The sequence below is a fragment of the Copadichromis virginalis genome, linkage group LG15, assembly GCF_057382275.1.
Source record: "Copadichromis virginalis isolate Kocher_CV1m ecotype Utaka linkage group LG15, C_Virginalis_male_GT1.1, whole genome shotgun sequence".
Lineage (NCBI taxonomy): Eukaryota > Metazoa > Chordata > Actinopteri > Cichliformes > Cichlidae > Copadichromis > Copadichromis virginalis.
In genome coordinates, this window is record NC_140632.1 from 4952469 (window position 1) to 4980143 (window position 27675).

Sequence of the window (27675 nt, forward strand, 5' to 3'; positions counted from 1 at the left end):
GTAGACAAACAGAAGAAGACGGCCGTAGTGATCGATGTAGCGGTTCCGAATGACAGCAATATCAGGAAGAAGGAACACGAGAAGCTGGAGAAATACCAAGGGCTCAGAGAAGAGCTCGAGAGGATGTGGAGGGTGAAGGTAACGGTGGTCCCCGTGGTAATCGGAGCACTAGGTGCGGTGACTCCCAAGCTAGGCGAGTGGCTCCAGCAGATCCCGGGAATAACATCGGAGATCTCTGTCCAGAAGAGCGCAGTCCTGGGAACAGCTAAGATACTGCGCAGGACCCTCAAGCTCCCAGGCCTCTGGTAGAGGACCCGAGCTTGAAGGATAAACCGCCCGCAGGGGCGCGCTGGGTGTTTTTTGTTTTGTTTTGTTTTTAATAAAATTTACCACATACTAGGCACGACATCTCAGTTCATTCATGTCTGAAATAAGCCGTTTTAGTTCTCTATATACCTTTAAACCACATTATTCTGATTGGCTGCTCCTTGCAAACACAAGTTTTGAGCAACAGGTGAGATGTGCTTCTGTAAATGGTAAATGGCCTGTATTTATATAGCGCCTTACTAGTCCCTAAGGACCCCAAAGCGCTTTACATATCCAGTCATCCACCCATTCACACACACATTCACACACTGGTGATGGCAAGCTACATTGTAGCCACAGCCACCCTGGGGCGCACTGACAGAGGCGAGGCTGCCGGACACTGGCGCCACCGGGCCCTCTGACCACCACCAGTAGGCAACGGGTGAAGTGTCTTGCCCAAGGACACAACGACCGAGACTGTCCAAGCCAGGGCTCGAACCGGCAACCTTCCGATTACAAGACGAACTCCCAACTCTTGAGCCACGATCGCCCACGATCGCACATACCTCTGTATTCACAGCCAGAGGTATGTGACTGAAATGATCACTAGATCCGTGCCATAGATCCAATAGCAAGTAAATACAGGGCCACGACTGCTGAACCTGAGACTTTTACCCTATAAAGGCACATTGTAGGCAAGAGCAGTCTGTCATGATTTATGAAATGAGACATAATCAATTTGAAAATTCTGAACACATCTTAATGATCACCCAATCACTGTCATTTTTTATTCTTTACAATAATTAGTTAACCCAACAAAACACACCGAAGTACCGATCGTATGAGGCTAGTATCGATCCAATTCCAGTGTTGGAATTGGTATTGGTGATACTATAGATATTTGGATCGAACATCTCAAATGATCACATTAAGGATATCTTCTTCTACTAAGAGAGAAACCTTTAGTGATCAACTTATATGTCAGGAGTATCGGAACAGCTGAGACGCATTTTTTCTAAACACGCTGCGCCAAAAAATGGACCACCCCATAAGTACAGGCCCATAAGTGCTGCTTTTAATCTAATGTAGCCCAATGCATCTGGCTTCTGTGACAATTAAAGTGAATTCATAAATATTTTTATTAAGAACTCGAGAACTTGTCCACTCTCCTCTTTTCACACAGAGGAGCAGCCGAGCAGTTTTAAGTGGGGGGAGCTGTCTATTCAGCACCACCACCAGCATGAAGTGACCCTTTGGGAACAACTGCACAAGTCTGCATTAGAGACGAAACAGAAAAAAAGAAAGAAGTGACAGAAGCATCTGAACATTTGAATCAGAGCACTGGCTGTCAGTTCATGATAAATCTTGCAGCTTTGGAGCATTTGGTGGCAGCACTTCAGAAGCAGGCGGAGGTACGTAGGCTGACTTTGAGTCAGTGACGCTGAGCTGCACAACAACAAGCCTCTCCAACATCTTGCCTTCCACAGCGCTGAATTTGTGTGCGTGTCCGACTCTCGTTTTTCTTCGCGCACTGCGAGAGAAGCTCCGCGTCCTCCGAGCAAAGAAACCCGTCATGAACTCCACAAGGTAACACTCTATTTTTAGCTCTGCGCGACTTTAATTCTTGCCTAATGCAAAATCTCGCTTTCGACACCCGAATGTGATGGGTGATGCGCCTTGGGGGAATGCATCGGTGCCTGTGAGCCTGTGCATCGCTCCTTTCTGTGCAGACTCGAGAAGTATGATTCAACACCGCAGTGTGAATTTTGTTTACAACCCAAATTCTCGGGTGATCGTGTTGTCATGTGGGGGACTGCATGAGCGTACCGGCTGAGTGTATCAACTGTATTGATTCCGTGGAAGGCAGGATAGTGGTTTATCCTGTAACATGCAGTTCTGTGCATCATCACTGCTGAAAGAATTTCACTCAGACGCTCGTCTGACTCAGGCAATAAGAAGGGTGTCAACCCTGCATGCACTAGCCATCTCTCTCATTTTGACAGCAGTGATTGATCATTAGTTGGCCTTTGTTATCACATCAAATGAAGCAGCAAACATGGTACGTGATTTTCTTTAAATGTCTTTAAATCCAGTGTGCAATTGGACCGTGAGCACACACACATCCTTTCTGAGGAACGCTCTGTTTTGAGCTGGATGCAGTTGAGTGGAAATGTACAAATTCTTCATGGAGCCATCTGAAGAGGATCCTAGAGGATAGAAAACCTGGTGCTATTTATAGGTGAAGTGTGGAGGGGTGCTGAGGATTGCTGTGTCAGGTTCCCTCTCTTTCTCTCTCTGCTTCTCTCTCCCACTGAGCAGCTCCTTCTGTTTATACAAAAACGAACAAAAGAGTCAGAGATGAAAGGGAATTTCATCCGCATTAAGAAAAGAAAAAAAATGCAAGCGCAACATCAAAGCAGAGGGAGGCAGAAATGCTCTGTTAATCCTCTTCTCTGTGGTTATCAATGGCGATCTCAAATTAAACACAGTTTGCATTCTGACCCTTTAATCTATAGTTGAAAAACTTTCTAACTTGGCCCTGCTGGGTGTCCGTCTCCATTCTCAAGCACCGCCACCGTTGCTTTGTCCATGTCTGTATATGTCAGCTGGGAGACAAGGCGTAGAAGTTGTAGGTAGGGATTGGTTACACCTCTGTTAAGCCTGTTAGCATGTGTCATTTCTGTTCACTGTCAGCAGGCACTGAGAAGAGCCAGAGATGCTGATGCTTGGGATGCTCCATCACCTCCTACTGACTGGGACGTGTCTCTGTGTCTACGGAGCCCCGTTAAATCTCCCACACTTCAGCCCTACGCACGCCGGCTCCTGTGAAGGACTGTGTGCCAGCTCGATAACAACCACCGGGTCAACACATGCTACAGATTTAAAACCTACACCATCAGATTCCAGACATGAGAGTGACCTGACAGTGAATGTAGGTGGAGGAGGAGGGACTGGCCCACATGAACGACCCAGGGGGACTGATGCAGTGACGCAGACAGAAAATGGGGACAGTCTTGATGGAAGATCTAGGCTGAGTGAGGCTGGTGGAGAGGCATGGAGCCAAAGCGCCGAGATAGAGAAGATCGGGAGCACATCTGAGATGAGAGACTCTGAAAAGCAGTCAGAGTCTGTGGATTCAGAGAGCAAAAAGGAGGATGCACCAGTTCACGGTGAGCATTTAATTCCAACAGGTGGGACAGAGCAGTCGGAAATGGACACCAGTACCCGAAAACGGACTCCAAGTAGATTACTGACCTCCACTTCAGCACCATCACACCTGCAGACTTCGTACAGCCAAAAGAGTAACCCCGCTGGAGCATATGGGACAAAAAGCTTTGATTCTCACTGGGATAAAGACACAGAAAGAAGTTTGCCAGAACCTCCAAATCCTTCTGTTTCCCTCTGGACCCAGACCTCCCACAGTCCCACCCCTCATGTTTTTACCCATCAGACCTCTTCACCTTTGGGAATTTGGGGCCATGACAGCACAACTATGTCCTCACTACCAGACCCATTTTTACCTGAAATCGGACCAAGCCTGATACCCAGAGAGGATGGCCCGGAAAGTCTGTGGACTGAAGCAGCAAGACTCGGCGGAGGTAAGGCAGGACAGTTATGCAATTAATGTTAGCATAAAATAGGCATGCACAGTTTCATTTTATTGGGGTGGCACTCCCTCTACTCCCTGATTGTTCATCAGTTGCACATGTGCACACTAAAAAGTCACAGTATGCCTTCAAAGTGTGCGAGGTATTGCTCCACAGTAATCGTCACCCCAGTAAGAATTCGTTCCAACAACATTCCAGCTTGCTAGATTTCGCAGGGTTTCATAGGGCTTCATTAAAAAGTATGGCAGAAATAGGAATGGCATATCCAGCAGCGGATTTTGCCTTTGATGATTGGCAAAGAAGGCGCCTCCTTTTGCAGACTCCACTTTGAACCCCAGCTGGGACCCATGGCAGTCTAATTACTTTCTATTCTTGACTCGAGTCTGAAAAAAAAGAACACACACACACAAAAGCCTGGAAAAGGCTGGTGGCAAGGTACGTTATACAGCTCCGTGGAGGAGTCAGCCCCCTCCTCTCTCTCTCTCTCTCTCTATATATATATATATCCATATATATAAATATATATGGATATATATGTTTAGCCCCGAATGTCCTCTCACTCCTTCTCACCCTTCATACTCTCCATTCAGGCTATTGTGAAAGGGCCAAGCTGGTTATTATTCAGTGAGTCAGGACAGGGAATTGGATTAAAGACGTCTGTCTGAGCCAGTGTGCGTCCATGTGAGGATTGTCTGTTTGATGAGACTTTCTCCCAATGGCAAAGGAAACTCAACTCCCAAAATAGTCTTATGTAAAAGGATTGCAGCGTTCAGAAGCATTTTTCCACCTCCTTCAGAATGCTTTGGACTAAAGGTAGTAACAGTTTCTCTTGTGACAGCCCCCCTTCCTGTGTGCTAGCCTCTTATCTCAAAAGAACATTTTTTCCAAACCATCTTCTTTTCATTGTGCCTTTGCTGCATTGTTTTGAAGCAGTTTATAATGAGAAAGCTGCGTGAGCAAAGAAGCTGTTTCAAAGGGCCGCTTTCTGTCATAAATACTACATAAGCTACAGTATGTGCTGAATACAGCTGCTGCTTCTCTGTAGAAAACATACATTTTTAATTTTAGCAGTCAGCTGAATTGTGTGTAGAGAGACAGCGAGACGCCTGTCTCATCGTCATTTGTCTTCGTTCAGTCAATAAATAAAAGCCAGCTGATCGGAAACGTTCCAATTAGATTGTGATGCTACACACAGTGATTCTCCATGTGACTCTGAGCTTGTCTTGGCACCACCTGCAGCGGAAACTGCCCTCCCAATGCCCCAGGATGAATCCACAGAGGCCACAATGTCATCGGAGGCTCTCCCTCTCATCTTTGAGCCTTTTGAAGACATCACATCTGAGAGTGCGACGGCGGCAGCAGCAGCGGTCACCCACGTGTCAGGCAGCAGCCGGCCCAGAGGGCTTCCTCGGTCAGAGGCAGGTCTGGACCAGCTGGTCACCGTAGAGAGTGACAGAGACGGTCCATCACATGCCTCACCCGTCCTTATTCCAGACTGGACGTCACCTTGGCAGACATCTGGCAGCGAGCTCCTAGAGCCATTCAGTTCCTCGGGTCCATCTGCTTCTCAGCAGCAAGTCAGAACTGAGCCGGACGACCATTCGGTGAAAGGTGAGACAGATGATGTGGCACGACCCGAATGTGGATATTAGATCATATGGAATCATGATATAAAATCATACATATAGTCTGTGTGTAATGTGTAAATGTGCCATATAAATAAAATCAACATTGCCATTCAGTTTTTTTTCAAGATTTAGTCAATTTCCTACAAATTAAAAGTATTTCACGGTGGTGCCAAAGTAGAACTATAATAGGGATCAGAAATTTTAACTGTTCAACAACACTGAACATTTTCTCTGTGTGAAGTCGCCTCGGTGGGTGGAGGTGACGTTTTTTGGCCTTTATTGGTAGGTTTCACGTTTACATTTACCTTTTCTAAGTTTGCTTCTTGCCAGACTCCGTCTGACACTGACAAAGTGGTTGAATCTTTCATCACTACCACTTCATTGTGGCATGAATTGACCCAACAGCTGCAGAGACAGCAGTATTGTATACTGTGCATGGCTTTTGAAGTTGCGCTCTTGCAAACACGTACAGCTGTGCTCACACTGCTTCTGCTGTCCTCTTATTCTGTTTTTCATTTAGCAAACGTAGTCTCTGCGAGGACACTAAACCTGGAAGACAACGTGTCCTCGGCCGGCCCCTCCCTCTCATCTTTCCAGCAAGCAATGACAATGGTAACCATGACAACCCATCAGCCAGCACACAAATCCACATCAGAGGAGATGGACTCTGAGGGTAGGACAATTTTTTAAATGCCACCTACAAGCCACTCCATTTGCGAAAATGTTCATGTTCAGTCATAACACGTGTCCCTCTGTACATCCTCCAACGCTCCTGGATGATTTTTCATTATTCTCCACAGAGGACCTGGAAGATGACTTTGAGAACTCTGAGGAATCGGTGGAAGAAGACAGTGAAGAAGACCAAACAGAAACATCTAAAACATCCTCGACGCAGCCTCCATACAGTCTCATCCCACCACCTCCCGTCTGGGTTCAACGCAACCAGGGGCTGAGTATGAGAACACAATTTCTAACCCATATTTTTAATCAGCAGTGGGACATAACTTTGAGTATTAGCACTTCTGCAAACATGTGTTGCCCTCTTATAAAAGACCTACAAAAATAAAGAAATTTTCAGCTTATCAATTTTCAGATCTGTTGCTCTGATAAACGAATGTCTCTTTTCTCCCAGTGCGTAGCTGGGTGGAGCTAATCAGAGAAAAGGTAAGCCTACCCTCTGCTGTCTGTAAAAAAGGTCAATTTTTCTTTTACCTTGCCATGAGGCGACGGATGACTCACTGATATATCTTTTTCTTTTGAGCTGCCAGGGTTTTCTTTAAGGTGCATAGTGTAAATATTTGTTACATGTTCATAGTTTTCAGTGGGTTGCACAGTTAAAATAGTTTGATGACGATCAAAATATAGATTCGTGCCAGGTATACTTAATAAAGAATGCTTAGGTCATTTTTCATAATCAACTACAGTATGTTAGCTAATCTGTATAGGGTTGGGGGTGGATAAGCGGGAGGTGGCGGCTGGGGAGAGGGAGGTCTGGCCTTCTCTGCTGAGAATGCTGCCCCCATGAACCAGCCCCGGATAAGTGGAAGATGGTGAAAGATGATGGATGGATAGGTTTGGGTTTGACCTCTATGCCATCACCCTCTACAGGCGGGTTACGTGTCCGGGATGTTGGCCCCTGTGGGTATCGGTATCACAGGGGCCCTGCTAATTGTTGGCGCCCTCTACAGCATCAGGATGATTCACCGCAAGAGGAGGAACAGCTTTAAACACCAGAGGAGGAAGGTCAGACAGCAGGAGGTCAATAACTTACTTTCTTGTTTTCACTCGTTATTGTTGACCAGTCACATGGAGCAGGTCTCTGTGGATCTTAAATGCATAAGCTCAACCTTAAAATGATTTTTCCCTCTCCAGCAACCCCGAGAACCCGGCACCAGCCGTCAGGACCAAGCCATGCTGCTGGCCGACAGCTCTGAGGACGAATTCTGATGAGAACCTTTTGGGCCTCTTTTGTTGGTGACCAGCCGCTATTGCTCCTAAACTGGATGTTTAGCAAACACCCCCATCACTACTGCATCTCCACTTACCCTGGGGCTGTTTGGGTATGACTCCTCTGATCCACTGAAAGGGACTGAGCATAGGGCAGTATTTGCATAGGTGGCGCACAGGTCAACCAGGCACCCACCTCCCTTTCTGAAATTATCTGAGCACTTGTCTAAATGTTGTCAGATGCTGCTGAGTCTAAGAGTGTGGTAGGATTGGTGTTTTCCACCTTTTTTGACAACAAAAATAACTAAATAAATAAAAATAATAATGCATTGAGGGAGCGGTATTCGTAGGATGGAAGTGTTGCTGGCAAATTAAAAGGGGGGGATGTGAAAGCCAGCATGTTTTCCGTCAAGTTATACATTGAATGAAAAGTGACGTGACACAAATAATGTAAATACATTACATGTAGTACATGTAGCTGACTGGGGGTCAGTTGTGTTAGTGTAAATAAAGTCTTATGTATTCCTAGACTTCAATAATTTTGGGAAAACTGCTAATTTACAGGAAGCTGGATTAGATCACTGGAAGCATATCTGTCTGTAAACTGAAACTAACAGCTAGCCTAGCTTGGTCCAACGATAACAAACATGTTGGCTAACATTTCCAGAACTCACTACGAAATCAATCTTTAAAAAAAACAATAGAAGAAATTTAAAGTATTAGTGTCCTCTTAATTATTTTCTAACCATCAGACAGAGTTAGGCAAGCTTCAGGCAAAGGTAAGCTAAAAGCTACTGAGCTAAAAAAAAGCTACAGGACTGTGCAAAAGTCTTGATACGCCCTGCATTTCTTACTATTTTGCAATTAATTTGGTAAACAGGTAGTGTTTTATTTAAAGCTGCAAACAGCTTGAACTCTCTTAAGCAGCTTTCTTGTTATTTAAGTTTTCAGGAACAGTTCTCCAGGCTTCTTGAAGGACATTCAACACTCTTCTTTGGATGTTGGCTGCCTTTTGTTCTGTTCAATAATGCTGCTTCAATAATGTTGACGTCCAGGCTGTGAGAAGCCCAATCCACAACTGATAGTATTACTCTGTCAGGTATGCTTTTACTGCATTGCTAAAAAAAATAATAATTAAGCTGTGGCTCTGACAGTACTTTGGCATTCCATCAATTTTGACAAGATCCCCAAAACTACTGGCTGAAACGCTGCCTCAAACCATGACAGAACGCAGTTAAGTGATTGTTGGACACTTATTTTTGCATCTTTCTTCTGACCTCCATGGTATTTATTGATAATTAACCAAAATCTGAAGATTTTCATTCATCACTCCGTAAGACCTCTTGCCAATGATTTTCAGTCCAGCTCTTGCATACCTCGGTCTTTTCTCCATTTCCCCCCTTCCTTAAAAATAGCTTCTCGATAGCTACAGAGAGCACTAAGATCATTTCTGATGAGGCTTCAGTGAAGACGGATCAACTGAAGGGCCAGGTCTTTGCTGGATTTTTCCAATTTCTTAAGGACAGGACTTTCAAATACTGTTCATCTGCTGTAGTTTTACGTCTGCCACTTCTTTTTTCCTCAAATATTTTAAGGCCACACTGAACACCATGCCAAGACATGCCAGTATTTTTTGCTAATAGCTCTTTAGGAGTCACCTTGTTGGTCTAAAAATACGGTTTCATATCTGTCAAACTGGAAATGGAAACAAATCAAGTGACAGGCTGCTATTAACAAACTGCCTAAAGGTACAATTTAAATTGGTTCTTCACCAAGTTGTCTATTACACTGGTTAATCTCTTGAGTTAGGTGCCTTTTTTATTCTTGAATGATTCATAGGTCAGTATTACAAAATGAACATTCCTCTGAAAATGGTCAGGTAGAAGGACTGGACTGAAATTAAGTGAAAAAGCAGCCAATTTCATGCCAAAGAAAAGCCTGGAGAACTTTTGAAGTTACACCTCTAAAAAAATAAAGTCTGTCTGTATTTATTTCCAAGCAGCCAGACAAAGAAATGAAGCGCAGCTCAAGAGCTTTGCAAAGTACTAGAAGTCTCTACCATCTATATTATCTTCACACACACTTGACAGACATCATAGTAGTATTAAACTCTTTTCCAACTCTTCTTAACCTCCTAGGACCTGGCATCCACATATGTGGACATCACATTTTTGGTTATTTAGACCCAAATACTCAATTTTGCTCTACAAGGGCCTGATATCCACTTACGAGGACATTATACTGCTACTCTTCTGTCGAAATTTTAAACGAATATCCTCATTTGTGGCCCTCATTTTTCTTAGAAACAAAAATCAGGTAACCCCCCCCCCACAAAAAAAAAATCTGGTATTTCTTTGTTTTTACATTCATCGGGCCCCGATATGCCCAAATATCAAAGAGGAATTAAAGATGCATGCTGTGGAAGAGTTTGGGTCTTAGAAGGTTAAGGAAGTAAATAAGCATTTTCTCCCAAAATGTCAAACTATTCCCGATAGAACCTGTCACATTTGCTTGGTTTAAAGTGTGAAATTTGTGCAAATGCAAACGTTTTATTGAAAGGCATCTGTTCATATTAGTTACTGTGAGAAACACGTGCAAAATACCACCATCCTATAAAAGTATGTAGCATAATGCGATATGAACTCACTGCCACTTACAACTCCATTTTTGTCCCTAAGTGCATGACTGAGCTTCAGTCGATACATACGCCGACTTGCTGCAGAGATTTCCCATAAATTAAGTGTTCCTATTGGCTGGAAGAGCACAAACACGAGACAAGAAAGCAGATTCATATTTCCGTGTGTGCTGATCTGCTGCTGACGTGAAGGGTTTTGTCGGACGCTCTCGAACCAGAATTGTACCTTGCTTGGATAAAATGAGCAGAAGTCAGGTTAAGTTTAAAATCTCGTTTTTGAAAGATAAATTCAAGAAACTTCTCTGCTGCAGTCCAGACAGAAAAGAGGCACAAAGCAGTTCTAGGTATTTGATGCACATTTGTTATCCCAATGTTAATAAAGTGTCTTTTGTTTGGGAAAAAAAAAACATTTTCTGTAACTTCATGAACCATCTGACATGCTTAATGAACAAATGCCTGTTTATACAATATAATACTGTTTTAGGGTATGTGTGATGTAAAATGGTAGACTCTTTTCCCCCCTCTTGATGTGGATGTGATCAAATAAACAGCTCTTTTTGATGTCTGATTGTGACTTCTTTTTTTTGACACACAGATACAGCCGCTTCAGACAGCAGACAAGACAACCCAGTTTTACAGCATTAAAAAAAAGAAAAGAAAAAAAATCTAATAATTTATTTCTGTGTTCTTTTTCCACATTAAATAAAAGCTATTGGACATTTCCGGATCAAAAATAAATCAAGAGGGGACAGGAAGAGGAACAGAGAAAAACAGACATGCAAAGAAAAGGAAAACAAAACTTGTGCTCTCCTCTTTTCACACTTCGTAGATGGTAGAAAGGCTGCAGAAAGCCCCTGTGGACCAGCTGCTCGCTTGTGTGGTTTTGTGTCACACATCGACTGCCAAAACAAATGCTAATAATAATTATCTGATCAATGAACTTACATCAACTGAGAAATTAAGGGTTATAAATTTAGGATTTCAGTCACCCGAGGTCATGACAGCACAGTGGATGATCAGGATGAGGGGAGGGGGAAAAAAAACAACTGTTTCTGATGTCATTTCAGGGCAAAACTGAGTCTCTGAGAGAAAACTGGGTAATGGATGCAACGCCACAAGGCACAGCTCCAAACTGATTATTGATGACGAAGCCCTTCGGTCTGTGAGCGTGATCTGAACACAGCCACTGTGGCAGGCTGTAATGCCCATATATACCCTAATGGAACCGCGACAGTTTGGCATGACTGAGGCAAAGAGACCCAGTTCCTTCAAAACTGAAAACACCTCTGTTTGAATGAGGAAGATGGGTGGGACCTCCAGAGTAAACCACAAGTAGTTTGATAAAAATCTAAACAGTGTCTGATGAGCAGCAAAGGTAATAGTTGGCATTCGGGGATCTATAGATTGTTTTTGTACTTTCACATCATCTCTGGATGGGGTTAAAGTAGCACAGAAATTAAAGATAAAAATCAAATCTGATAAATCAACACAATTCGCCCCAAACCCAACAGATGACCAAAAAACAAAAAAAAAACATGCTTTCAATATATTCAACGTAAAGAACACTCGTATACAAATCTGAAAAAACAAAAGTTGTCCATTGTTCCAAATGCATACAGACACAAACTTACATAGACAGACCATTATGTGGGTGGCGACTCTGTAAACATCTACTCTCCCTTCCAGTCCTCGGCTCCTGGGGGTGTACCAGCTCAGCTCAGTGGTTGAAAAAGGGGGAATAAACCCTAATACATTAAAACTCCCTGTGAATGTTTGCTGAAAGCATGTGTCTGTTCTGGTGCAGCAGATTTTAAAAGAAAGAAAGAATTGAAATAGTGCCACATGGCAGCCCGCTGTGGTGCTTTCTACTTTCAATATTGTGGAGAAAAAGCACACAGATGCCCAATTGCATAATTTGTTCTTGCATTTGCAACCTGTGAAAAAAAGAGGTTTTTTCGCCCATCAACAACCACTGCAATCCGTCTTTCTGCCTTCGCTACAACACCAAGCACTAACCCTACTCCTGAAAAATAAAGGTCCACTTTTTTTGTTCCTTCCTGTATCTAACAAGGAGTTCTTGTTGTCCTTATAAGGCCAGAACAAAATGGCAGCACCTTTTAGAGGCTCGATTTTCCTGTACGGGGCAGGGACAGGGTGGGGTGGGGGACTCTGAAAGTAGAGATGTAAAGGTCTAACAGAACATGATCCATACCATTGTCAAAAACAGCAGGAGACACACATTCATACTCACGCATACACACTGCAGCAAATTTCCAAAGAAGTGCATCTGACCTTTGTTCAAGCGAGCTTTCTTTGCCGCTTTAGTGTGTCGTCGGACTGCCCGGGCGCATCCGTTCGCAGGAAAGGAGATCTTAGAATGTTATAGCGAGGTTGGCGGTGCGTCGGGTTAACGCGCCCGGGAAGTGCATTGTGGACTCGGCCGCTTGAGAGCGGCATGAGGTTATACAGGTGTCAAGTAGACAAATGGAAACAAAGTTAAAGTGAACAAAAGAATAAAATATAATCTGGTAAGAATACTTCTCAATTTTTCGCTTTTTTTTTTTTTTTTTTTTTTAATTTAAATTGCACGCACACAGCACACTCATCCAGGAATCCAGCATACGTAACACTTTGACTCGGATCTCGCGCTTTGGTGGACCGGAAGCGGCTGCAGAGGTTTGCCCACTCAGCGGGCAGATCGCTGTGGCCGCGGCTGTCGGCGCTGATAGGTTTGAGTGGCACTCACGACGAGGAGATTCAGGCTAATATTGCAAATTAGTAGGAGAGGAGAGGTCGGACCACACCATCATTGGTGAGGAGTCTCTTTTAAACATGCTGTATTCTCCTTTTTGTTTTGAGAGGGGGGGGATTTTCCAGTAGCTGTCAGTGCATTTGGGGAGAAAAAATAAGTTATGATCTGCAAAAAAACAAGCAAACAGAAAAAAAACTCCTCACCCACGTCCTGTCTAGGTTTGACGATGAAGACACCGAAGCTTAAAACGGTCCACGAGTCGGGCAAAGCTTGAGGTGCTAATGGAGTGATTTGTTCCAATCAGCTGCTCTGCGCCAACATGCGTACACAAACACAGGATGGGCTTCTTGGAGAGGGAGTTGGGGATTGGCCTCAGTCTGAGTTAGTCGACAAGCTCTTATTCCCGCACTCACATTGAAACAAAAAGCATGCATATCTTTACAGGCTTCAGTCCTGGGGGCTGAGGCAGGTGATGGAAGCAGCGGCAGCAGCAGCAGCAACGGGGGAGGGGGTGCTGCACCTGCTGGACAGGATGGGGAGACAAAAACATACCAAGCACGCGCAGTCATACAAACGTGTTCTTCACTCGCTCACAGTGAAACCAACGGCAAATGACAAAAACAAAAAACAAAAGCCACTTGCTTTCTGAAAAACACCAGGCGGTACAAACACACAAACTATAGCTTTTTCTGTCCCCCTGCCCAACATATAAGGTTAAAAAAGAGAAAACAAAACAAAAATGAACTCCACAAATATCTTCCCAGTCTGTGTTTACCGCTCCACTTCCTTGTTTCATGTGGTGATGATTTTTTTTTTTTAAAGTTTTTTCCTTGTGTTTTTTAAAAGTCTGCTTTGTCCCAGGTTCTGCAGGATTTTGGTGTGGTGCCTTGTCCTTTTTGTTTTGTTATTTTTTTGTAGGGGGTGGAGTCTGGATGCACATCCTCACTTGAGCTGCCTCACACCTGGTCGAACAGGCGCCCCCGAGCTTCCAAGGTTGCAATGTCCCCCATTCAATGAGGTCACCCTCACTCGCCCCGCCCTTGTCACAGAAGGCAGCGGGAGACCCCCCCGTCGTGTAACACCTGGTGGGATTTCAGTCCATTTCTGCCTAAACGCTTGTTCAGAGGTCAAGGATAAAAGGAGGGTGTGTCTGCTTGTTTTATGCATACTTATGTGCATACTCCTTGGACACAGGTATATGTGTAAGTGTGTGTGTGTGTAGGTGTCTGTATGTGTGACTATAAGAGTGAAATGACCAGGGCAGAGCTGAGGCCGTCAAGCTGATAAGTGTTCGAGGTGAACAGCACCTGCTGTCCCGTCCTCCTCCCATCCCTTCTGTTTTCTGCTAGCGGAGCCACAGTTTGAGCCGCAGCGCGTCCACTCCGTTCAGGTAGTATCTGAAGAGCCGCTTGTCTCTGACAAAACCCAAGTTTTCGTAGAGCTTCAGGGCTGATTTGTTGGTGATCTCAGTCTCCAAAACAACCTGGGAACACACAAATGAGTGCGTGAGTGAGCTGACTGAATTTTGGAGCCTGTACTCGTTATTTGGTCGTTCGTGATTGTTTGGACTTGAACTCTTTACCTGAAGAATAAAAAAAAAAGTTAACAATACTGAAAATGAACTCGTTTGCCATCATGGGATCAACATAAATTTCCTCTCTTTTTCACCATACACTGCCTTTACTTGTCCCCATTTTTCAGCCATTCGAGACTGATTTTCTGTTAAACAAACCTCACTCCCTTGCTCCTAACCTGCTAGCTCCAGGCCTTTTCTAGACAGGAGGGCTGTTCAGTCACCACTGTGGTGGTCCTCAATATTAGCCACTCTAACCAGAACAGATGAAAAGCTGGTACATCTGCTACTAATTTGAGAAACAGCCCAGTCCAAGACAGTGGAGGTCCAGCAAATCCACAGGATAAGACCCCTATAAACATTGCAAAGAGCATTTTTCTCCCATATTGGCTTCTCTTTATTGGGCCCCTGTCAAATCCAGAATTAAATTTCAAATCCATCTCCTCACATACAAGGTCCTGAAAAATCAGGCCCCATCTTATCTTAAAGACTCTCAATAGAGCACTTCACTTCGCTCTCAGGCTTACTTGTGGTTCCTAGGATATTTAAAAGTAGAATGGGAGGCAGAGCCTTCAGCTCTCAGCCCCTCTTCTGTGAAACCAGCTCCCAATTTGGATTCAGGAGACAGTCTCTACTTTTAAGTTTAACATTTCCTTCTTGATAAAGCATATATAGTTAGGGTTTCTTCCTGTTAAAGGGGAGTTTTTCTTTCCCACTGACTGTCACCAAGTGCTTGCTCATAAGAGGCTGTTGGAGTATTTTCTGCATTATCGCGGGGTCTCTGAGGTGACTCTTGCTGTGATTTAACGTTATACAAATGAAATGAAATTAACAGCTGAAATATTTTCAGGGGACAGCAAACACTTTAGACATCAATATGCACTTGTACAGTATATAGTGACAGCGTTTCCTCACCTTAGAAACCTTCAACTGCAACTGTGACCAATAAATACTCAAACTCTAAACCTACCTTACTTGTGTGTTATATCTTGGTAGCTAACAAGCTGTAGGTGCAATATTTAAGTTGCTATTGCAAATCACTGCTTTTATAAGAAAAGATATTTGGATAGAAAGCACGAGCACAGGACACTAAAGACCCACCCACACATTTGCTTGTTCTTTTTCTTTTTTTAAATAAGTAAAAACATATCCTATAAAAACATGTACCGTTTGTGTGTACACATTCAAAGCACTGGATATTGCTGGGTTGTATCAGAGTGTCAGCTCTTTGGTCTCAACCAGCAAAGAGACTGAAGAAATCGTAACGCTGTATCACGTTTCATCTTCTAGAGGAATTCAAAGTCTGCAAAGGAAGCAGCGTGCATGTTTGGCTTTTCAGGGAGAGGCAGAGCATATGAAATAGTTTATGGTAGAGGATCAAGGTTACCAGCTAGTTTAGATAAGTGAAGGACAGCCCAGGAGAACTGGACCTTGAAATAAAAACGGCTTTAAACAGCTATAAATGTTCTCTCTTTCGGTTTGTGTTCCTTTCAGAAAACCTACAACTTAGAATGGAATGCCAACAGTGTAACATGTGCTTATACTATTGATTTTATGTAGGATGCATATTTTCACAGTATGACTGAATATGCTGGCACTCTGGCTTGAATAACGGCTCTTATGTAATGTGTGCAAATGTGTTAAAGTTTGGTTCATAAACAGCGCCACTGGGTCTAGCTCACTTACCTCGTCGCAGTCGCCCTCCACCATGGCATAGATGGCCTTTTTCACCAGATTAGTACCTGAAACAAAACAGTGGACTCTAAGTAAGAAGCTAAACCCATGTATGACCTCCATCTCCAATATATTAAAGTATAATGTTACTCATCACTCTGAGTGCAGAGTCTATCTAAACGGTGCATTTGCATAAAGAGATTTGGTTGCCCGGGACAGCAGAGAAGACGGTGAAGGGAGAGACTGAATATTCTGAAGAGGAGCGCCGAGATCTCACCGATGCTTTTCCTTCTGTGTTTCGAATCCACGGCCAGCATGGCAATGTAGCCTCGACGAAACATCTTCTTATGCATGTCAAGCTTACATACAATGGCTCCGACACACTCCTGCTCCACCATGGCCTGCGAGAAATGCACACAGCAAAAAATACACGCTCAGTGGTTACGAGTGTCCACTGGGGTGGCCACTGACAGCCTAGCAACCGTTCCTCTGAAGTTCCTGTCATCCTGCCAGTTCAGCTGGTTCCACGTGCTGACCTCTGACCTTTTTATCTTTTTTTTTTTTAAATAGCACTTCCTCTTCTGTCACATGTGGTGATCCAGCCAAAACTGGAAATGGGATGTTTTGGACCTTGATGGCCACAGAATGAAAAGAAGGCAGGCCAGTGTTTTCAAAGCAGAAAATGCTACCATGACACAGCACATGCAGAAGGAAACCTAAGGCACATTACTCTCTGCTAATACTGACGATTAGGATTTTATAATTTCTTTATGCTACAAATCTGTACATATGAGTGGGCTGGCACATTTCTTGATTCATTAATAACCTAAAAAACTGAATCAATGTTGGATCTGTAGCAGCAGAAGACAGGTTGTTTACTGCCTGCCAGCAGTAAAATGGAAACAAAGCTTATGAGCTGAAATGTTATTGACATGTGTGTGCTTTAGCTTCAGTGGAGGTCAGCTGTGACAGGCTTGGATGTGAAAAACAAAGCTGTCACACCCAACTCCTATAATGCTCCTGCAACTCAGAGTAACCAGTCAGACTTCATAACTGTGAGCGGTGCGTTCAATCTACTACTTACCAGAAAGCAGAGCTGCGGCCAGTTGTGGATGAAGTACCTGTACGTGTAAATTGAATAAGGCTCAGATAAGTCCTTGGTGATCAGTCTCATGATCCACGGCATCTGAAGTTCAGACTCGTAGCGGACATAGCGGATGCCGTGGTTATCCCCGGGGGAATCGCTCAAGTCGAGCCGGGCGAGCTCCTCGGCCGGCGGCTGCTGCAGGTCAGCCTGGCTCTCCTCACCGCCGGGCCCAGCAGCGTCCGGCTGCTCGTCACTCGAAGGTCTAGAGGGCGGCGTGTGGTCCAACTCTTTTCCCACTACGCAGGCCGCCTCAGCTGTAGTGAAACCCGGCATCCCGTTCACGCTATTGTTACCATGAGGAGAGTGACTGCCGTTTTTGGAACAGGGGCTGTGGCCTTCGTGTTGGCAGTGCTCACTATTGTTCCTAGCGGCAGGAGCCTCCTCGTTGCTGCCAATGCTGTTGTCACAGTTGTCTACGGACGATCTGGGATTGTCAGGCCGGTTTCCTACGTGCTGGTGACTGTCAGGGTCCTCTGAGGGGCTTGCCAAGCCGTTCAACTGCTGCTGCTCTCGGGCTTGCATTTTGAGGTGAAGCGCCGCCGGGCTAGCTCGCGCTAGCATGTTTTTCTGCTTCTTCTTGACCGACCTTTTGACTTCGTTTACCGACTGAGACTTCGTCCCTGTACCGGCAGGCACACACTGCTCCCCGTGGCACGCCGGCACGCCGTCTTCCACCGCCGGTTCCGCGCTCCCAGCCGCGGGGAAAAGAGGAATTTCAGCCGGGGATGCAGGCAGTGCGCTACTAGGCCCAGGCGGCACTGTGGCCATCCCACTGCATTAAGGTGGTGATTGACACTTGGAAAACGTTGAACACAATTTCATCCACAAGGCGAAGGCATATACAACCAATGTACGAGCTAGTTCATCGAATATTGCATAAATCCAGGGTTTTCTGGGGCGATAACGTTTCCGCTGGCGATGGTTGTCGCTGCTTTCTCCTCGATTTCCCTGCTGCCGCAAAGTGCCGTCGCAGCAAACGCCATTGCAACGGCATTCATACACGTTTTACGACAGTAGTGTAAAGCATGGCTGTTGTACGGTTTTTCCCCACTTCCATTGCCCCCTGCCCCCCGAGCCTCTTTTTGGTCATCCTTGTGAAACTTTTTATATTGTTTGTCAAATTTATCTAACCAGTCAATATTGATATTTACCTCCTTCTGTTCGCCTTTATGTTCTGTCTGCTTTAAATAATACATATGTTTGTGTCGTACCCTGCATTGCCACACTGTACTCACAACATTGTGGTAATGCAGACCTCTTCAACACTGGATAAGTCAAAGGTGACTGAAGAAGTCCTTTTGCTGCCCCGTTAAACCCAAGAACATATCATTCCTTACCAGCAGAGGGCGCCAAACCGAAGCTTTAGCAATAGTTTTGTAAGCGCAACAACAGCAACACTGCATTTTCTCCACAAGATGTCGCCATTCGACCAGTTTGTCGCTTCATCCTGCAAAGATGGTGCAAGCTTGTGCGTGTATGTCCAGTAGTATCCAATCATGGCCTACTGTCCTTTCCAGAAGCATACTGTAGGCTGCTGTTAATTCATCATTCCCAGGATGCTGTGAAGCAGGAAAACCACAACTCTGCAGCGGTTCATATTACACTCAACATGATAATAATACAAAATAATTTGTTTTCTGTTTATATTTACATTTAACCATTTCCCTTAGTCTACTAAGGAACATATTCATATTCTTCTTTCACTTTTATTACGTTTATTTCCTTTTAAGGTTTCATTTTTCCTTAACCTTTATTAGACACAAAAGTACAGAGAGCTGACAGAGAAGCATGGAAAGAGTGGAGGGAATGACATGCAGGAAATGGTCTGGGGCAAGCCTCAGTAGCAGCCTTTGGCATACGGATCACCTGCTCAGCCACAAAACCTATATACATTTGTCTTTGTAATCAAAATAGTCTAGGCTCACATTAGAGGAATAATCTCCAGATAAAATTTGCCAGGTGCACAAGTCATGAGTTTGAGTATTGGAACAGAGTTTGTGATATCATGTGCCAAGAAACCCCCCCAGAAAATAACAACCAAAAACAAAAATTTTACAGGAGGCAGCAGCCTGCCTGTGGAGAGCGAGAGGAGAGAGATTGTGTGCCAGCATAGGAAGGAGAAGACAACAACACAGAAGACTGCACAGGGGTCCTTCCCCTGTTACACTGTGAGGGTGAACACAAAGTGTGAGGTCACTGAAACTCAAATGTAGCGACAGGAAGTCAAGTGATTCTGAAAAATGTTGTTACTGTACTATTCTGTTGCACACAATGGGCCATGTTTTATTACCACAGTACCTGTTTCTGAGTATCGATGCTCCTCATGCCCTGGTAACTGTGTTACACATCTTTGTGTCACCACGTGCTTTTCCCCTCACAAAACACACACATTTAGGTAAGCCTGAAATCAGCATGACATTACAGAGTATTAACTTTGATATTTTTAAAATAGCAGTACAGTGCTCTAATTATTCAGTGTCAGCAGGAATTCATAGGACAAGAACTTCAGGAAACGAGAAGATAAATTATGCATTTCTAGTATCCACACAGATTCTGACCAAATATTTATATATGTTGACTCCCCTTATCTGTAAGCTTGTTTTTGGTGGTGATGACTTATTTATTTGAATCAAAGGTTTTGGGTGAGTTCATTCTAAGAGCTGTAAAAACTGTAATGCTTAGCTCTTGTCAAAGACATAAAGCTTATCCTTTTCACAAGGTGTTCTTTAACAAGATAAATGAGATGTGTCTTTTAATCTCAAAACAGACAAAATGGGTGAAATCAACCATCAGTGTATGTGTTACATCTTCATCCTTTGGCTGCTACTTTTTAGGGGTCGCCACAGCAGATCATCTTCCTCCAACTCACCATATCCCTACCACACTCCTCTGTAACACCAACCCTCTGCATGTCTTCCTTCACTACATCCATGAGCCTCCTCTGTGGTCTTCCTCTTTTCCTTCTGCCTGGCAGCTCCATCTTCAGCATCATATTTGTCTTGCCTGCCAGCACGAAAGTTTGCTTTCTTTTCCTTAACCCTGGAGAACCCATGGGGTCAGAGCCGACCCCAATGGTTTTCTAGGGAAACCATGGGGTCAAATTTGACCCCATGGTTTCTCCAGGGTTAAAGTCCTGCTTTTTCTGTAATCGATGGTCAACATTTTGGATGTTTCTTCTTGCTCTACGTCTCTTCCTTACCTCAGGGTAGACCTTGACAGATACTCCAGCTTTTTCTCAGTTTTTCTGGCAGATTTCTTGCAACATTTATACTCATCTTAAGTGGAGGGAATTTCAAATGAATTCAAATCTGCAGCAAAAACACTGTGACCTGCCGTACCTTTCCAAAAACCCTTTAAATCACGCATCAAAATTCAGCTTCTGTGTTGATGACTAAATAGTTTCCACAAGACACATATAGGTGTCTTTCCTCTGCATCCATATATCCTTACTCTTGTTCCTCTCAACTTCCATAAATATGTTTTCCAAAATTAAAATTATTGGCTTGCACCTGTGGCCACAGAACACAATTTAAACTATACTGCACATTTTGTTCACAAAGACGTGCCCGACTAATATTTGCTCAAACTGTGGACAGTTTTACCAAAACGAGGCAAGGATTTGAAAATCGTCTAGCAGTATCGCTCTGTAGCGCCCTCCAGCTGTAGCTCCAGGTACTCTGAAGTGGATCGCTTTCTCACAAAGACACAGTTGAGTCCAGTCCGCCTGCCACAACCAGACCATGACACAAAAGGTCTAAGTGGGAGCGCTAGATGCTAGAGAGCCTGACTTTGCTCTTTCATGCTAACACGGATTGATCTTTCAGTCGTTGTCCGTCCTACACAGCTGCCATGAACATACGCGAGTTTTGAAAGGGAGTCATATTTTACGTATAAATATACATTACAGAGAAAGAGGCCGAGATAGGAGGGAGAGAGAGAGACGTCTCTTTTAAAGCTAAGCCTTGGGGCTGAGAACTCTCTGAAGAGCTGGAATCAGACATGCACAATCAGTTCCCCTCTTCAAATCTCCTTTGCAGGCCTATCTACTTGAACAGGCTTCTCTTAATTACTTTCTCTATCACTTAGGCGAGCCGTGGCTGGGACGAGGAGCAGCAGCGTCTCTGCCAGAGACATTTGGCTGGTTTGAACCCATATTTTTATAGGCCTATCTTCTTTCTCACAAGCCTGTCCCACACCTTCTCCCCGCACCACCACCACAACCGCCGCAGCCACCGCCACCTTTCTTCCCTCCTTGCCTTGCTTTCATTGCACGCTGCTCTTGTCTTTCCGTGGCTCTCCCCTATTCCAAATATCTCCAGGGTGTCAGTTGCGTCATGTGACTGGTGCGCTTGTGATTACAGCAGTTGGCAGACGTGCTAATCTATGAGGAAGAACCCAAAATATCTGGAGAAAAAAATGACAGCATGTAAAAGAAGCATAAGGTCAGTATGGAGATCAGCGTAGAGCGAGAACACGGTAAAGACAACTCAGGGTTGACACTGAAACCCGAATTCCCTCCTCTTTCAAATCTCTCCGCCTGTCTTCCTGTCTGTCTGAACCGCTCTCAGGGGCTTGAGGCCAAACTTTGGACCCCCTCCTCTCTTCCTCTCTCATGCTCCTGCCTGTCACATTGGCTTGCTCCCCTCACTCTGCTCACTTCCCTGTGTCCTCCTTCTTCTTCTTCTCCTCCTTCTTCGATTTTTTTTCCCTTCTCTTTTTGTCTGGCGTCTGGTCCACTAGAGCTGTATTTAATTAGTTTCTGTTGGGTTAATTAGGGGCTAAAGTTAGGGGGTCGGACCAGAACAAAAGCGGGTCAGGCTGGACGGATGCAGGTGCTCAGGAGTGGTTGCCAGATTCCACCGTTCAGATTAAGATGGCCTTGAATTGTCTGGAGTATTGGAGAGCAGGCGAGCCACTAGTAAATCGCAAGGAGGGGAGGTTTTCCACCTCACACGGGACGGTGGGCTCCATATGTACCCACGGCAGCATCACCGTTCTTGTTTATATGAATTTCAGCATCATTTCTACGCGTGTGCCACGCCGGCATTCATCACAGAGTTGGTCCAATGTATGGCGCGTGCAAATGATGTCCTCGCCAGTCTGTTGTATGTTCTCATTCATATCACTGCCCGCCACCATGTGCCCCCCACCCCCAACCCTTTTTTCCCCCAGCAGTGCCAGCTATACCCTGCTCCTTTGGCTTGCGTGGAATTAGAAGAAAAATATGTGAGGAGGACATCAAATGACCAAACCAAGCAAGTGAAGCATACATAAAATGGGCAGCAGCAGCCTTTGAAGTGTACATCAGTGGCCCGAGTGAAGTGATCACATAAATTAAACGCATAAAGACAGCAGTGTGGATGTGAGTATAGACTGCTGCGCTTTCATCTCACCTGTTTACTAACTGTTCTTTTTGGCACACTGTTTGAAACTCACACATGCTGTATGCAACTCATACATTGCAAAAGTAAAAGAAAGACACCATTCGACTTTTTTGAAAGGGAAGGAGAGGAGAAACGAGAGGAGAGGGATCTCTGGCATGGCTGGAGCCCCCTCAGTGTGTGAGGGTCCTGGGGCCCTTTAGACAGGCGCCAGCCCAGCAGGGAAGCAGAGACAATCACGCAGCACCAGATTCAATGCACAGAGATTGAGGGATGGGAGAGAGATGAGGAGTCACAGAGGGGTAGATTGAAGGGGGAGCGGGACAAAGAGGACAGCTGAGAAAGGTGGAGGACACGACAAGGAGATGAGTGGGAAGAGTCCAGGTAGAAATCGAAGGAGCGCAGAGCAAACAAGCTAAAAAGAATTGGATGGAGAGGGGGAGAATGACAGCGCAGATCAAGAGGAGAAGTAAAAGGAAGAAAGAGCGAGCCTGACAGAGATAGCATATATTCCCTCTGTAACAGTCTTTATCACCAGCCCAGATCGTGGCGTATGAACAGTGATCCAAGTCAACCATCTGCTGAGGCTAGATAAGCCTGGGAGAGCTGGGTATTGAGCTGTCACTCAGGGAGGAGTGCAGAAAAGGAAAGAAAGGAGGGGAGAGAGAGAAACAGAAGAGAAATAAAGACGGGACAGGAGAGAGATGGAGAAGAAGGAGGGAGGGAGGGAGGTGTCTGCGCAAGGTAGGAAAAATGAAAGGAGAAGATTTGTGCGGAGTGGAGAGCACCCGTCTTGTTAGAGAAAGACTTAACGTCAACTAGATGTCCAGCCCCGTCCCGTCTGATCTCGAATAATCCTTCAGTTAATAAGAGGAACAATAAAAGTGTTTTCTTTCTCGCCAGCCTACACGTCCCACACGCACACATATATCACACTGTGAGACGCATCGACTCACATCACTCCTCATCACGCTAATGATGACAGGATGTTTGTTTGTTTTCTGTCACTGGCAGCATGTGCATATTCACATTTGTCACGTTGTAAAGTTCTAATCACGAAACAGGGCTTCTTGCCATTTCAAACAAATCTGCAATTCGCTTATATTAATGTGCAAAAATGCGTGGGGGGAGCTGTGTCCCCGTGAACATCACCTCCATTGGTCGGGAAGATCCCAACACTGGTTTAAAAAATTAATTCTGTCCTCATTTACCTGATGTTTGTTTGATTTCCTTCAAGTGAATCAATCCCAGTTTTATATGCATGGATCTGTGCATTTATAGTGTGATACCCTGGTAGATATAGGGGGGTGAATTAAGGCCAGGAGGGGGGTCAGGCCCGGGAGTGGGGGTTAGGAGGGGATTAGCTGAGGCCGGTTGGATCATTTTACAGCCGGAGGACCCCCCCTTCACCCTCTGCAGTCTCCTGGACAATAAGGATTAAACTCCTCTTGTTCCTCAACTCTGGAAAACGGCAGGGCGACAAAGACACTATTCCTCCTGGGTCCCCTGGCTGTGGCTGGGAGCTAAGGAAAGGAGAGGAGGGTGGGAGGGAAGAAGTGATGGAGTGAAGGGAAGGAGGAAGGGAGGGAGGAAGAGGCAGGGGGTCCGTCATAAAATTAATCCCTTCACAATTTCCTCTGGGTGCAAAGTGAGATATGAGGCAGACATGTCTAATGAAATGCTACAGTCATCGAAGGACACAGTGATAAAAGCATATATTAAACTAATGGAGCCCGTCATTAGTGGCTCTATTAAGCGGATCGAGATAGTGCGCTCTCTTTTGGTGATCTGCGTGGAAGATTAATCAATTCTAAGAAAAGCCCACCTTCTCACAGTTTCCTATTTTAATGCTCTTGGCATTTATGTGGCAATATTTTAGTTACGTTACCCATAATCCTCAGAGCTGGGACTATTCTCTATCTGTTGTTTTTATTACTTTTTTGCTCACTTTCATGCTTAGCTTGGGACACAGACTGGAATCATAGGTAAACAGCCAGCCAGGCTCCAGATGAACATAACATTCATATTAACACACTTATAAAGCTCAGTCAGTAATGTATTAAATCCACAGAGTGTATATAAACAGTGGGCATAGCCAGGTCACGTGGTTTGCCCCATCCTGATTGCCGCTTTTTGAAACCAGATCTCCAGCATGGGATGGATCTAATCTGACAGCATGCTCATATATTAGCCGCTTCTTGATCACAGTGAAAGTTTATTATTGTTGCCCTTCTGGAGACTCACGGAGATCGTAATATACAAAATGAACATCATGCTGTCGTTCATATGACGTCAGAGTAGCGATTGAAGTGCGTCATGAATGTCTTTTACTGGTACTTACATCTTATTTCTTAAATCTGCACAAAAACTTCAGTCTAAAAAATTTTCTGCGCTGTTAGTACCTCAACAGGTCATTTCTATGCTTCAGTTTTTCTACAGATGGAACAAATACAGCATAAAGTGATGATCAGCTGTGTCTTATAACAATGCCTTAACTTTAAATTAACAGTACAATGTTCAGCAACTTAATGGTAACAAATCCCAAAATGTCTACACATGCTGTCAGATTAATACACATTTCCAGTCTTTTTTCTGAGCTAAGCTGGCTTCCAAAATGTCAAAGCTATTGATTCCAAATTAAATCGCTGGACATAAATCCCAGGTGCAATATATCATTTGGGTCCTCTGCGAATAAAAAAAGTATCCCGAGCTAAATAAGTCAAAGGATAAATCCTGTGTAAAGGCCCAGTGTTGAGCACAGTGCGATCATAGCCTGAGGCATGGCGATTAGGAAAGCTTAGATGTCAAAGAGTCCACCCAAGGACGTACTACTGGGCTCAGTTTGTGGCACGGTGCCCTCCTTGTTTGCACTTACAATTACTGTTTCGTCTGCTTTGGGGATGAAGGACAAAAGTAATTCTGTGATGTTGTGATGCAGAGTATCCAATTTACTGGTCAACGACCAAGTGAGAGGAACATAAAAGAGAAAGACAAAAGAAACAGAAGTCCATGGGTTTTAATCTGAGAATAAAAAAAACGAAAAGAAAAAGAAAGAAATGAGGGAGTCATAGAAATGAAAAGAGAAAAAGGCTGAGGAGGAGGGCAAGCAGCACAACAGAACCAGGGGGAGTAAGAGGAGAGGAGGGGCATTTCTTACAAAAAGGGGTTTCTTTTTTTTTTTACTTATAGGGAAAAAGAGCAAAAGAAAAGCCTCTTCTTGCCTCCTGGATGCAGTGTCAAACCCAATCAGTGTCTGGTCTGGCAGTGCTGCTTGTCTCCCAGGCACCAGCTCACAATGGAGGAGAGCCTGGGCCGCCACACCTCTCACTTCCAATCTGCCTCCTCCAGGACAGGCCTGAAAGCGGGGAGGGACAACAATGCACCTCAAATGTTCAAATTCTCATAAAAAAAGTGCCTATGTGGTGAGAATTGGATTAGCTAGTAAAAGAAAGAAGGAAAAAAAAGCACTCTGGTAGCTTTAGATCAGTTCATGCTGACTTGGACAGTTAATATCAGTTTTTATTGTTAAAAAGCTGGAATAAGTGGGGCTTAGGATAAATGTCTGGGTGTAGGTAGGGGTATTGTTCTTAAAGATTTTCCGAGCAAGAACGGGGTCTTAGTGTCACGGTGTATATACGTAAAAGCCAAACACAAACATGGATAAACCGCAACGACGATTACAACCACCAACAATCCCTGAGCTGCGGAGTCCTGTGCTAATAAACGTGAGCAGCAAGGTCTGATCCTTAAAAACCTCGCCACTCAAAAAAAAATGTCTGTCTTGAATAGACACCCCCTTAAATGGTATTGTTGAGCAAATCCGGTATTAAAAGGAAAGGGTTACTCTGCGTTTAGACTCTTGAAGACTTTAGTTAAGCCAGTGCCGCTGCCACTTTTGCAGGGCCCGAGTAAACCTGTCTCTCGGTGGCGATTGGCTGAAGGCGAAGGGGCCATCTTTTTCACACGCTTCATCCCTCGCCACCACACCAACCCCAAAGCCCCCCCTTTCCTCCCAACACCCCCGGCTAGTGTTTACCCGTCATCAAACAATGGCTGGTTACTGGCAATTAAACAGCATTTTCTGAGGAATCCGCTGCTCTGGTCTAATGGCATTACTGTTGGATGATTCAATCCTTGAATAGTCAACAGGATTTTGCCTCTCACCAGGAAAAATACTGCTTCATCGAATTACCCGTATTACATAGATTTACCCAAAGCTTATGATTCAGGGTTCACAGATTACCGCTTTTCTAAAGATGGCTGGAGAAAGGCGCGATAGGCTGGGAGAGTGATGACTCCAGTGCCTCCAAGCTGGCCCCTGCCTTTCACTGGCACACTTTTCCCCAGAAGGCTGCTTATCCAGAATGCTTTGCAGATTTGGAGAGATTATTAATTTATGTGAATGCAAACACTTTTCTTTTGTGCTTCGTTCGTCTTGCTTGAACTTTATCATCTTAGACGATGCGAGCACCAGTAGCACACGCGCACAACATACACACAAGTACAGGCTAGACACAAAGATATAGGAGCCAAGCTGCACATTGTGCCCTTTGACCTTCCGTGGGTCGAGTCGAGCCGGGCAGCTCGAGGAACCGGGAAGATTGGCCAAGTCCATTATCTCACAATGAAGGGCTAATTACCAGGCCTGCAAGCCTCAAATCACACGGCAGCAGACTGCCTGTCTCTGTCCTCTGCTCACCCAACATCTTAATTGCTCTTTTATTCTTTCTCTGTTTTTTACTGTGCCTCTCTCCCCGACTCACTCCTTCGTCGCCTCAGCCATTTCACACATAAAAGCAAGATGCTAATTGCCTGCTATGGAAATATTGGGCCTGTGATTAGCCAGGCAGAAGGTTTGGCTGGCCTGTCTCTGTGTGAAACAGTGTCGAGCCAGCATGCCCGATGCAAAAAAAATTTAAAAAATAGAAAAGTGCGGTAGTCAGCGGTGAAATGAAATTCATTTTTCCCATCACTCGCATGCGGAGCAGGGTTGAAAGCAGGAGGATTGTTATTGTGCTCCAGTG

At 44.6% G+C, this 27675-nt stretch overlaps 2 protein-coding genes and 1 long non-coding RNA gene across 5 annotated transcripts in view; 1 reads left to right on the forward strand and 2 right to left on the reverse strand.

The window, feature by feature from the left end:
- The first annotated feature begins 1536 nt into the window (after window positions 1-1536).
- armh4 (armadillo like helical domain containing 4) lies at window positions 1537-10685 on the forward strand. Of its 3 annotated transcripts, none has more exons than XM_085431466.1 (8): window positions 1537-1893; window positions 3001-3905; window positions 5154-5525; window positions 6063-6215; window positions 6343-6495; window positions 6675-6706; window positions 7151-7285; window positions 7415-10685. In XM_085431466.1, exons 2-8 carry the CDS (start codon window positions 3023-3025, stop codon window positions 7487-7489), a joined length of 1803 nt encoding a protein of 600 aa, XP_085287592.1. In that variant the 5' UTR covers window positions 1537-1893; window positions 3001-3022; the 3' UTR covers window positions 7490-10685. The 3 variants fall into 3 exon arrangements, with proteins under 3 accessions (XP_085287592.1, XP_085287590.1, XP_085287591.1); XM_085431464.1 differs by having other exon boundaries at window positions 1538-1893; window positions 7151-7300; XM_085431465.1 differs by having other exon boundaries at window positions 1538-1893; window positions 3004-3905; window positions 7151-7300.
- Window positions 10686-12677: 1992 nt separating this feature from the next.
- naa30 (N-alpha-acetyltransferase 30, NatC catalytic subunit) lies at window positions 12678-18265 on the reverse strand. Its single transcript, XM_085431467.1, has 4 exons — window positions 17208-18265; window positions 16401-16524; window positions 16136-16191; window positions 12678-14359 (listed from the first exon to the last, which is right to left on the reverse strand). Exons 1-4 carry the CDS (start codon window positions 18036-18038, stop codon window positions 14222-14224), a joined length of 1149 nt encoding a protein of 382 aa, XP_085287593.1. The 5' UTR covers window positions 18039-18265; the 3' UTR covers window positions 12678-14221.
- A 7405-nt stretch (window positions 18266-25670) lies between these two features.
- Window positions 25671-27675, reverse strand: part of LOC146691594 (uncharacterized) — a 28823-nt gene continuing 26818 nt past the window's right edge. Inside the window, exon 3 of the long non-coding RNA XR_014915073.1 lies at window positions 25671-26006. This is a non-coding gene — a long non-coding RNA (uncharacterized LOC146691594). The remainder of the gene's footprint in view (window positions 26007-27675) is intronic.

Excerpts from the sequence above, each read along its gene's own strand:
- armh4 (XM_085431464.1), top strand. The coding sequence starts at position 3,023 with ATGCTGATGCTTGGGATGCTCCATCACCTCCTACTGACTGGGACGTGT. Across the intron at positions 3,906-5,153 it reads AGCAGCAAGACTCGGCGGAG|CGGAAACTGCCCTCCCAATG; the intron begins GTAAGGCAGGAC and ends CACCACCTGCAG. Across the intron at positions 6,496-6,674 it reads TCAACGCAACCAGGGGCTGA|TGCGTAGCTGGGTGGAGCTA; the intron begins GTATGAGAACAC and ends CTTTTCTCCCAG.
- naa30 (XM_085431467.1), bottom strand. The coding sequence starts at position 18,038 with ATGGCCACAGTGCCGCCTGGGCCTAGTAGCGCACTGCCTGCATCCCCG. Across the intron at positions 16,525-17,207 it reads GGCCGCAGCTCTGCTTTCTG|GCCATGGTGGAGCAGGAGTG; the intron begins GTAAGTAGTAGA and ends CATTTCTCGCAG. Across the intron at positions 16,192-16,400 it reads ACACAGAAGGAAAAGCATCG|GTACTAATCTGGTGAAAAAG; the intron begins GTGAGATCTCGG and ends GTTTTGTTTCAG.